Source organism: Anomalospiza imberbis, chromosome 8 (assembly GCF_031753505.1).
Source record: "Anomalospiza imberbis isolate Cuckoo-Finch-1a 21T00152 chromosome 8, ASM3175350v1, whole genome shotgun sequence".
Classification (NCBI taxonomy): Eukaryota; Metazoa; Chordata; class Aves; order Passeriformes; family Viduidae; genus Anomalospiza; species Anomalospiza imberbis.
Window position 1 is genome coordinate 4,321,985 of NC_089688.1, and position 12,284 is coordinate 4,334,268.

Below are 12,284 nucleotides of genomic sequence, written 5' to 3' on the forward strand. Positions count from 1 at the left end.
TCGGCACTAAAACAGCAGGGAGAGCTGCAGAACCATTCCAACATCATTCCTTGCTGCTGCCTCAGCTGCTCTGCCAGCACAACAAGGGCTGTGACAAAACACTAATGAGCAGAAATCCATCACAGAGCACTTGCATGTCAGCAAAACGTGGGGAATGTTTCAGTGGAGCTATCCAACCACAAAGGAAGTCAATCCAAAAAGCAGGAATCATGCTACAAATGTAGGAGGTACCACCAAAATCTCATCGTTAGTCAAACCATGTCACATCAAATCTCCCATTTGTAGGGTCTCACCGTTCTCCCTCTTTTCTTGCCTTCCCACTGGCAGCTACACATTCCTGCCTTTGATCAGAACCAGGGGAGGCAGAGCCTCACATCAGGAGCCTGCAGGAATTCCTGTGCTGCTCTCAGAAGGTTGATGTGACACAGAGATGTACAGGAATCCAGGGGGAATGGGATCCTCTGACCCTTCGCGTTGCCACAACGCAGGAACGCAAACTGTGGGCCAAGACCTCCACTGAATGCTTTGGAGACTTTGGAAACAAACCCCAAGCACAGACTTAAAACACACTCTGAAGCTGAAAGAGAATAAATTCTCTGCAGAAAATGGTTAGATCAAGATGTCACAGGAGCTAAAATTAGGTTTACTTAGCAAAAATTCTGGGCCTGGAAACACTTCCCAAAAAAAGGGCACAACAACTTGAGGAAACCAAATCTACATTGCTAAACCCCAGAGATTTACAGCTAATTCACCCCATTTATACTTCTTAGAATTACACAATCATTAAGGTTGAAAAAGAGCTTTAGATCATCCAGTCCAACCATCAATCCATCACCACTAATCCATGTCCTCGAGTGCCACATCCACACCTTCTTTTTGAAACCCTCCAGGGAAATGATGGGGCAGCCACATGTTCTCTGGGCAAAGCTGTGCCAGGGCCTCCCCACCCTGACAGGGAGGAATGTTCTCCTAATATCCCATCTAAACCTGCTTTCTGGCAGTTTGAAGCCATTCCCCTTTGTCCTGGCACTCTATCCCTTGGAAAAGTCTCTCTCCATCTTTCTTGTCAGCTCCTTCAGGCACTGCAAGGCCACAGTTTGGTTGCCCCAAAGCTTCTCCTCTCCAGGTGAACAATCCCAGCTGTCCCAGCCTTTCCTCCCAGCAGAGCTGCTCCATCCCTCTGCTCATCCTGGTGCCTCCCCTGGGCTCTCTCCAGCAGCTCCAGGTCCCTCCTGTGTTGGGCCCCAGAAGTGATCTGCAAATTTAAAACTCAACTAACTTTTCTCTTTATTTATTATTCAGAAGTTCCCCTTCATTTCCAGAACCACAGCTAAAAAGCCACAGTGGGTAATTTATGCTGTTGGTATCTGTGACCTGGCCTCTCCTGTCTTCTCTGGGAGTAAAAAAGTGTTTCAGTGACCAATGGGAAAAATTAAGACAGAGGATTAATTATTCAATTCACCTTTTTTCTAAACTCAGCACTAAATTTTCACACAGCTTTTAGCACCTGATTTAGCTGCTCAATGCAACCCATGGCTCTGCGTCCCTGGGTTTCTGTCATGCCCCATGTTTATGCAATTTCTTGAAATGAAAACTGTAAAATTCAAATATCCTGGCAGCTCGGGTTGTTAACAGAGTAAGCTGTCAGAGAACACAATTCTTTCCATTCATTTGTAAAAAAAGCCACCTTTGAGAGGAAAAAAACCCCAACATTTTGAAAGACCAGCAAGAGAGCATAATGAACCCGAGCACAGAGGAAAACAGAGACTATTTTTATCAATGATGTCTCCCAGGAACAGCAGGGCCAAAAAAGAATTGAATTTCATCAGGATCTGATCACAGTGCTTACTAAATTGCTTTTTCTGTATCTGACATTCTTGATAAGAAGTGTCCCCAGCAGTGTCTGTGCAGGAGACTAAATGAAATGCATTATGCAATGGGCTTCCTGCCTCAGCACAACCAGAATTCAGGCCAGAGCTTCTCCTCCTTCCAAGGTGATGACTGGCATTAAAGAACAACAAACATTTCTTTTTTGGCATTTGGCTTTATTTCCCATACAACTATGAAGTCTATTTCCTTGATTATACCTCAAATTCTTGATGTGGGTTTCTTATTATCCTGACTTCAGAGCAGAGGAGCAAACTGTGAAGCCTAAGACAAACACCTACATCTTCCCAAAATATCAGAAAATATTTAACAGACATGTAGCACTACTGCAATGACTTCCAGATTACTTTTATTTAAATTTCTAAGAGTAATTTCTTTGCAACTAAATAAATGTACTATTAACCCAATTTTCTCTCCCCATAAATGCTATTTCTCACAGAGGGATAATTCTCTCTATCATATATCTATACAGACACACACATATATATTTATATATATATATATATATTATATGTATATATATATATTTCTCTTCCTAAAGGCAACAGGCTGATGGCTTCTCTATTCCTTTAGAAAAATTAGCCACACAATAATACACCACAAAAGGCACAAGAAGTTTCAAGCAAATGATAAAAGAGAAGAAAGATGGTGGGAAGATATAACCAGTACCAGAATCCTTCTTAATTTCAGCTGCATGGAACTAGACAAAAACCCAAAAAAACCCCAGAAGTAATTAATTTGAAATCCAAAAAAGAAAAAAAGAGAAATATGAAGATGAACAGGTCAGTATTTCACCCAGGCTCTTTGTCTCTTTACATGCAGATTTTATTTTAATAATGTTGGTGGTTCTTTCTCTTATTCCCACATTTCATCTTTTCTGCAGAGAATCTGGCATTCCCTCACCAGCAGGAACAAGCCAGGTGCAGAGTCTCACAGCAGGGGGAATTTCAGAAGGCTGAGAGAGGAGGGGGACGTTTAGGGTCAGCAAAAGCCCACTGCCCTTCCCATTCTCAGCTTGAAGAACAATTTCATGTTCTGTACTGGTTTTCCTCTCTTTTGGGTACTCAATGAGCACTTCTCCAGTCCAGGAGTGGGAATGCCATCTGCAACTACCTCACTACTTAATTCCAGCTGTATCCATCACCGTCCTCTCCTCATTAAAGTTTGCCACCCTGTCAGAAACTAAGAATTTTAGGGAGAGATTTTGTGGCCAGAGCTAGTGACAAATTCTGCCTCACCATTATTAAATCCATTTTATTACACTGATTTAATGGTAATGTTAAAAGTGGCACTTTAAGATTGAAGGTTACAGGAAAAAATGGGTTTTGCCAGCAAATTTTGGATGTATTTTCAACTAATAACATGTGTGCATGTACACACCTCACCTGTAACACTCACATCCTTCATCCTTAAGCTCATCCTCACATCTTTTTAGGGTGAAATAGGGAAATTTGTGTTTTATTAAATGTTTTTTTTTTCCCAATCCCAGGACAAAAAGCAGGAATTATTTACCAAGCACTCCCCTGCCTCCCCAGCACTGCTGTGCTGCCCAGGGTATGGATCCAGAGTCAAATGGAGATAAATCCCATTTTCTCCTGTCAGGAGAGGAAGTTCCACTCACCAGAAATTTCCATGTTTTCCACAGGAAAGACCTTTAGGATTCAAGGAATGTTTTCCACGAAACAATTGTCAATAGCATGGAGCAGAGCAAACATGACTGTCCTGGAAAGGGGAATTTTCCTTTCATTTAATTTCCAAGAGGGATTTCATTTTAACATGTACTTACAAATATTCATCAATTACGGTTTTGCAGACCATGTTTGATTAACAGAGGAATTAATCTGCACCCTCTGAATTGTGACAACAAGCTGAAAAGAGAAATAATTCCTCCTGACCCCTAATGATCAGCTACAGTTTAATGGGACAACCCAGGCACTGAAATAATTCTCTCTGCAAGGCCCAGGGATGTGACAGAGATAAGAATTTTTCTGGAGTGAAGTTGCCTAATAAAGCATCACTGAAAGAATATTTTGCTTGAATGTCAACATTTAAAGCCTTCAAATGCTTCCAAGTGACATTTAAGGAGCAAATAAATTGCTACATACTTTTCCCTTGTGACAACAGCTCCGCTTGGTGCTGTAACAAGCATGGATCTATGGGACAGAAAACAGAATTGAATCTTACAGGATTGATTAATTCTTTAATCAATGGTGTTGATTAATTCTTTGATTGGATTTTTAGCCTCAGTTTTGCTGCACAAAAAGATGGTTTGTGCTCCTGAACCTGCCCTGCTGCCCACACCAAAGCCCTGGAGATCCCTCTCCAGCCTGGGATGGATTGGATTGCTGCGGCTGCGACCAAAGTTGGAATCAAAGCAACTCCTCTTCCTTCCTGAAAGGATATTCCTTCTAATTTCAGAACCACTGTTACTTCCTCCAAACAAATTCAGGACCCTTTTCCTTCTCAACTCCTGGCAAAGCCAGAAGAACTGAACATTTTCTCACCTCTATTTTCCTAACCATGGTGAGAAATAACAGGCAATTGATGAAACATTCCCAGAATTGAAAACAAAACAATAAATTATAACAATATATCATAGCAATAAATAATATATAATATTGCTATAATTAATAATAATATAATAATATATAATAAATTAATATAATAATAAATTATAAAATCAGTCATTTTTACCAGTTTATTCCTGCCTTGATAACAAATCAGATTTGAGATTTAACTTTACAGCTTGATAAATAGCTAGAAAATGCCCCTGTTTCAGCAGCAGCCAAATTTCCAGGCCAGCCTGAGCCTCTGGAGAGCTCCCAGAGCTGCTCCTGTGCCACCCAGGGAGCCCCAGGGCCTCTGTGTCCCATAACTCAGCCCCAGCAACACCCAAATTATGCTTCTCTCAACTCAAAACCAACTTCAAAGATGATCTGCAGGGACATTTTTCTTTCCCTGTTTCATTTTTTTGACCAAAATCTTCTCAGTTTTTAGGCAAGCTTGATCCTTTTCCCCTTAAAGCCTCCACTTTTAAGGATTAGAACTACTGTATATATAAATATATTTTTTTTTTTTACCTACAGACAGCAACTCAACTTCTGAACCACAGCTGGGTTAAAATCCCCTGAAGTAAAGTGCCTTTCAGACTTTGTTCCTTTATTCTGCAGCCTTGCTATAATTTTCTCAACCACAGTGTTGTTTGAAACACCTGGTTCTTTAGGCAACCATTACATTTTGGAAGTTAAAATCGTGGTTTTGTTTGATTTTGAAGGGCAAACCGGGCAAATAAACCTCTCCTCTATCTGAAAAACATCTATATTTAAAGATACAGGTTAATCTTAGATTAACAGGGACTGTCCTGCCTGATCAATACATCAGCCAAGGGAAGAGCTTGCCAAGGGAAGAGCTTGCCTGGCTGCTAAGGGAGATTATTCCCAGGTTTATGTATTCATATATTAAAGTAGCTCACAATTTTCCTGACAATTCTTTTTAATTAGCCATCCTGGTATCCTCCCAAATACATAAAATTTAATTATCTGTAACATCACATCTTTGTGATTTTAACCTTTTCATGCTTTGCTACTTTTCAGTGACATTTTCCTTAAAAAAAAGACCCTACCTATCAAGGGATGGCATGTGGGAGACAGACAATCCTAAAAAGGGGAAGGATAGGGAAAATCACATCAACAGACTTAAAACACCTTTTCTAACTCCCTATCAGGTACTAGCAGATAATCAATAGCTTATCAAAGCTCATTTTGACTTTGCTGAGTTATTAATTCAAAATCACTAAACCAGGTTAAAAACCAGCCCAATATTGTGAACTTGATCCATTACCTTGGAGCCCACATCAATCTGGTGACCTCTGTGGGGCTGCAATCAGTGAAAAGAGGGGGGAAATGCAAATGAAAGGTTTGCTTGGAATAAACAGGGTGGCTGCAGCCTTGAGAGGGTTTTATCATTGTTTCTGCCTTGCTTTCCCCCTTCCAAAGCACTTCATGATCACCTATCTGCTCATCTTGCATCTCTGCCGAAATTTAATTAGAAATATTGCTATCTGCCTCCAATGGCAAATAGCTTGGCTACAGCTCTGCCTTCTTCCACAAAAAGCACCCTGACAGCTGCAGAGGTGTCAGGGAAGTCAATCTGCATTTCCCCTCCACTCGCCTGAGTCACAGCATTCACCTAAATTGCTACTGAAAAATTAATCCCTGCAAAAATGGGACAATTTGCTCATCTTTCAGTGGAATGTAGAGGGACTGTTCAGAGCCTCAGTCATTAAGTTCTTTTCCAATTTACTTAGGAACAAGAATCACTAATAAAGCAGTTTTTAAAATATTTCTCTGGTTATTTCCTGAAGTGACACCAATGCCCTGTCCACCAAACAATTTTTTGAATTAAAGTACCCAGGAACCCCCATTAATCTCAGCCCAGCACTAATTACCTTACTCCAAAGATTTTAGTCTAATTAACAGCAGGGCTAGATACTGCCTATTCAAAACATAAAATCACTTTTTTTTCTTGCCCAAAATGATTTGTATAAAGTGAAACAATTCTCCTAATGATGAAAACTCTGTTTTCTCTGCAAGGCAGACTTTGAACATTTCATTTTGCCAGCAGACACAACTGTAGTCAATCATGGGCTAACTCCAGCAGGAAGTGTAAATTCCACCCCCTACAAAGCATTTATCAGCACTCCCAAAAACTGGACAGAGCCTGTTCAGCTGAGAAAGGAATAATTAGCAACAAATCAAATCCCAGATAATTTCCTGAGGCTTGATGCCTCTGAATCACAAATGCAGCTCTTACGTCTCGACAGGCCAATGGCTGGCAAAGCTCTTTTATCATGTTTGAATTAAAAAAAAGCCAAATCTTAATACAAATAAGGCGAAGAAAATAAAGGCAGATCGAGATTGAACTGCTCCAGAGACCAACAACTCCCTACATTAACTATGAACATTTGCAGTTTAAAATGCCCCATGTCTAACAAACACCAAAAAAAAATGACAAGACGAAGTGGCAACTGAAGATGATTTTTTAGTTTTATGCAGTTTGATTGTTATTAGGGGTGATTCCCTCCCTGTAAATTGTCTTTAAGCAGTCAGATTTAAAAGTCAGCAAGTAAAAACCCCATTTATTCTGTGGGATATAACCACTCACACAGGTAAGAGAGGCATTCCTCATCTGCTGAAAGCTTCTATTAAAGTGGATGTAGCCACACACATCCACTTCAACTCAGCCTAACAGGCCAAAATCTGAAGGCTGTGTCTTTCAGTGCCCCAAAAATCTTGCTGGCAGCTGTGTGGGAGTTCCAGGTGAACCAACAAATCTGTTCCGCTTCAGAGGTGGTTAACTGGTGTTTATTCCATGGTGGATCCCTGGATCAAATATCTTTTGTACTGGTACTTCCCACAGCAAAATAAGGTAATAATTAATTAACTACTTTAATGACCAATGGAGGAAATCCAGAACATTTTGGTGAACTTTTTCTCTTTGGTTAGTATAACCAAGATGGGGAGATGCTTTTTCCAGAATTTTCACTTGTGCTGCTGCTGCTGCTGCTGTAGGTTTTATATTAATGTGTGTCTGGGAGAAAATTCCAGGAGGTTTTGTGTTTGGGAGGAATTGGGATTTGCAGGGCCAAAGGAAGGAACTGCAAAGGAATTCAGCTGGAAGGAATTGTCAGGTGCCTGTCATCCTCAAGCCCAGAGGTACCCAAAACCAGAATTAATCACAGAATTACCTAGGGTGGAGAAAAACTTTGAGGTCATCAAGTCCAAAACCAAATCAAGCCCAAGTCCAATTTCATACTGATTACTGGTAATTAATTAGAACATCCTGTAAAGTGCTAATTAATTACCAATAATCAGCATAAAATTGATTTGTCCAGAGCTGATTACCACCCTCTGGAAGTGTCCTGTGCTCCCACCCCAGCTCACTCAGCAGGATTACAACACCTCTCAGAAAAATGCAGATTTCTCCCCCTGATTCCAAATTGATGAAATGAAGAGGTCCTTCTCGCTAATAAACACTTCCAGGGGCACCTCCTGCTCTCCAGTGTCCTTTTTTCACCCTTCTCATCTTCACTGTTGTTTGAGAAGGTTTTATATATTATTTTTTAGCCTTTCATCTCTCCATGCTCTGCTCAGGCTCAGCTCCAGAGGGCACCGGAGCCCACAAACCGTGTGAAGTCACTGCTGTCACAATTCCTGAGGATTCTGGGCATAATCAGTACAAACCTAAACCCTTTCCATGCAGGAGGATCCATCAGAGGTGCAAGAACAAGGAACTTGTAGAAGAGTGAGGTCCAGTCTGGACTGAGTACAAAATCCTTGGTGTCACGGGGTGCCTTAGTGCCCATGAAACCCCATAATTACCCCGTGTAATCCCATAATTACCCCATAGATCCCCAAAATAAATCCCATGGTTGCAAACCTAGCCCAGCAATTAATTAAATAAATTTAATCTATATTTTGCTGCTTAACAGGCTTTTCTTCTTTGCCTGATGATGGAAAATACAGAGTATAGAAGTGGGGGAAACCTTCACACTGTGAGTGTGACAGGAATGGACTGAAGGGGGAAAAAAGGAGGAGAAATTATCTTGCCTATGTCATGAGATATTCATGAGGTTGTACTTTTAAACTCCACGGGATGACTCACACATCCTGATAATAAATGCTAACTTATTCAAGTCTTCCTGATACAAGAGGGGAAAAAAATTAATTACCAGAGCTGATGAGACACAGACACACTAAAATATAATATAAATATACATCAATGTAACAAAAACAACAAAAATCCCCAAATCTAATCAACAACCAACACAGGCTTTCTTGGAAATTGAAATTCAGCTAATAGGAAGTAATTAATTCCCAACTTTTCACGTCAGTAAATTCATGGGTAGATTCCAACTATACTGGACAAAAATATTACTCTTACCAGTGAAATTAAATGCTTTATTTTAAGGGTCAGCTGAGTGGACATCTTGCCCAGTAAAGCAGGACTTCTCTTTCCAGCTACTGCCTCTGAATAATTCATACTTCAACTTTGTTCCTCATTCATTAATATTCCTTCTCATCTTCATTGAAATATTAAAAAGCAAATTTAAAATAAATTAAAAAAAGGTGGTGTTAAACTAAAGATAGTCCTTTACCCTCAGGAGTAGGGTAATGGGAGCTGTGGAGTAGCTTGGTAAAGAATAAATGTAACACATAAAAATGTAAAGGATAAATGTAATATAAATCTTTCCTAGCTGAACCCAAATATCATCCATATCTTCCAAAGGAATTATCGCTTCAAAGCCAAGTAAATATTTGAGGTTCAAGGTATAACTTCTTCCACTTAGGTTTATCAAAAGTGCTGCAAAGAGATAAACAGCCAAGAGTTCGTGGTTCATCAACAGAACCCAGGTCTCATTTCATAAATCAGGGGTAGTTTGACACAAGAAAAGCTGAAAAACAAACAAAAGTAGCTGCCCCCGAGCACGCTGAAGCTCAGGAAGTTTAAATAAATGAGTTTTCAGCTCAGTACCTCAATCCCAGGTCAGATTGTTCCTGGCCCAGCCTCTCTCCCTGGCAGACACTGCTTTGTCTTCCAGGGGGGAACGTGCCTGGCCAAGGGCAAGAGCGGAGCTGGAGCTGGAATCCTCTGACTGAGAGGCAGCATCACAAATATTGTCTGGTGTGTGTTTTACCTTCAGATAAGTAGATAAAAACCCATAAAAACACCAGTTATTTATAATTCCTGCCTCATCTGCTCCCACCCTGGCAATTAGAACAGATCTGTGCAGGTGAAATGGGGTCACAGTCCCTCATCCTGCATAGTCAGGGTGCTGAGGTCCCACACTCAGCTGGACAAGGAGCTGCCCCTTTCCTCAAAATGCCACCAAGCCCAAAGCAGATTAAAGTAGAATTTAAAGTCAAGGCAGTCCTTCTCCAAATCCCAAGCACAACGCAGCTTCAAAAAGTCTTTAAGTACACCAAGGTGGAGAAGTGTGTGTGGGGAAGATGTGGAAATCAATACTCCAAATTAAATAGGGATCATCTCCCCCGTCCCTTGACCCATCCCAAGGATATCTGCAGCAGGAGCCCTGAGGCCACACCAAGCAAGACACCAAAATGTGTGGGATGGGAAAAGAGTGCGAGGCACAGGACAGGAAGGGAGATAAGGCAGGGAAGAGCAGGAATGTCCACATCTTCAACCTCAGCCTGCCCTTGGCTGGAGGCAGCAGGACACAGAGTGTGTGCTGTGACGAGCAACCAAAGTTACAAACCTTAATGCCAAAGCTGACATTATTTTAACACCATCTTAATGTCAATCAGGTGGGGCAACACCTGGTGATTCGACTGGTTCTGCCTTTTTTTATTCTTAATTGCATGAGTCAGAGGTCACATATCAATATTAATTCAGAATCCCTGTTTCTGTTCCTCCCACCAGAGGTGCAGATCTCCAAGCAGCAGCTCTGCTGTAAGGAGTGGCAGTTGGCACCAAGTTGCAAGAAGAAATGAAAAAGTTATCACCTCATTTTGGGATTCATTTGTGCATGGAGTGTGAAATGAGCCTTACACTCACCTTTACCCAACCCCATGGATGGATTAACTGACAGACTTAGCACAAGGACCTACATGGGATAAAACCCCCACTGCCCTTCACTGCCTCTTGATCAAAACATGATAACTGCAACAGAAATCCTTTCAGGGGTCAGTGACTCTTCCCAAAAATCTTTCTCCTACAGTTTATATCAACCCTCAATGGAATAACATCAAATCCCCTCCCAAAAGTGCTTCTTGGGGATATTTTGAGAGTGAAACATGGACAGACCAGGAAAAGCAATTCCCAAATTTACCAAATTTTTACAAGACTCAGCCCTTGCAGCCAACAGGCAGTTTGGCACTGGATCCAAGCTGGAATTGCACCATCATCCCCACATGCATCTTACCTTGGTTTCCTCTTGCTTGGCACACAGACCACAGCATCAAGCACAGGTGACCTTTTAGCTACAGCTCCCAGCTGTGCACACAGGAAAAGATGACAGGCAAACAGAGAAAACCTGGAAAAATCCCAGAGGACTCACAGGGTCTGTCAGCTCAGGCAGGCTGGCTTGGTAGGTGAGGGGTCTGCAGTCCCGGGTGTTGTTCACCAGCACACAGGGAAGGAACATTGGTCCCAAATCGTCCCCATCGAGCACATCCACGGTCAGGGTGGTTGTGCTCGTCCTCCGCTCGTTCAGGTTTTGGGCTCGGTCCTGTGGAGCAAACCAGGTCCGTCTGGTGAGACTTCCTGAACTCAGAATCTCCTGAAAAAACCTCCTAAAAATCTCCTAAAAAAACCACCCCAAAGGTTTTGAGCAAGTCTGAGGATAAAACATATAAGAATCAGAATGATCTGTGTTCTAGGAGTAATTACAGGAACTTCAGCCTCAGAGCTGCAGCCTGAAAGGCTCACAAGTAAACTTAGGGGGAAAATTGAAGAAATACTGCAAGACATCTAGAGCTCAGAAATAATACAGCTTGGGAAAACTACAGGATAAAACTACAATAATGCAGCATGTTTGCAGAACATAAAAAGGCCCCGTGCTTTATTCATAATCAGAAATTGTTGTGGTTATACCCAAAGTACACATTAGCAACAGTTCAAGTCTTCTTTCTTCCTTTAGTGAAGAAACATCATAACTAGCTAATATTTTGTTTAAAATACTCAAGATTATTCCCATTTTCATGGAGGAACTGCTGCATGAACTTTCCTTTCCAGAGCTAAAATGCTGGGGGGGAATATGTGCCATGAATTATATCTTGCCCTCCTATCCTAATCTAACACTGAAAGAAAAAAAAAAATTGAAATTTGTTTATTTTTATTTTATGCTGTTGAATAACATCATCTATGTAAGATGAAGAGGCCATTGCTCTAAATTGGATTGGATCTTTTTTTTTTTCCTATTTTACAGTCCACTCAGTTCTTGCACCAGCTTCACATTTAGAGCAAATATGGGAATTTCTGCATCCAGCTTTCTTCATGGTCAGTGATGAAAAACAATTACAGCTACAAGGAGGAGCTTTCATCATCAACTAAACCATTTCTCCATTCCTCCAGTAAGTGCCTCTGAGTAATTCTGGATCAAAGCAGATAGAGAGTAATTAATTTCCAGCAGTATCTTCAGGATGCAAGGACAACAAAGCACTGATAGTGTAATCAGAGGAATGTGATTGCACAGAACACACCAGAGATGATTCAATGCAGCCTGTGGGGTTACAGGATCCCAGAATGATTTGGGTTGGGAGGGACCTGAAAGCCCATCCAGGGCCACCCCCTGCCATGGGCAGGGACGTCTTCCACTGTCCCAGGCTGCTCCATCCCCACCCAACCTGGCCTTGGGCACTTCCAGGGATGGGCTGTGC

At 41.4% G+C, this 12,284-nt stretch overlaps 1 protein-coding gene across 25 annotated transcripts in view; it reads right to left on the reverse strand.

Moving 5' to 3' along the window:
- Window positions 1-12,284, reverse strand: part of PCDH15 (protocadherin related 15) — a 626,487-nt gene that overhangs the window by 172,985 nt on the left and 441,218 nt on the right. For 24 of the 25 annotated variants that reach the window (XM_068197049.1, XM_068197046.1, XM_068197047.1 and 21 more), the window contains one exon: window positions 10,964-11,134. The exons of the other annotated variant lie outside the window; for it this stretch is intronic. In XM_068197049.1, the coding sequence (XP_068053150.1) occupies window positions 10,964-11,134 (171 nt within the window). The remainder of the gene's footprint in view (window positions 1-10,963; window positions 11,135-12,284) is intronic. 25 annotated transcript variants of the gene reach the window in all.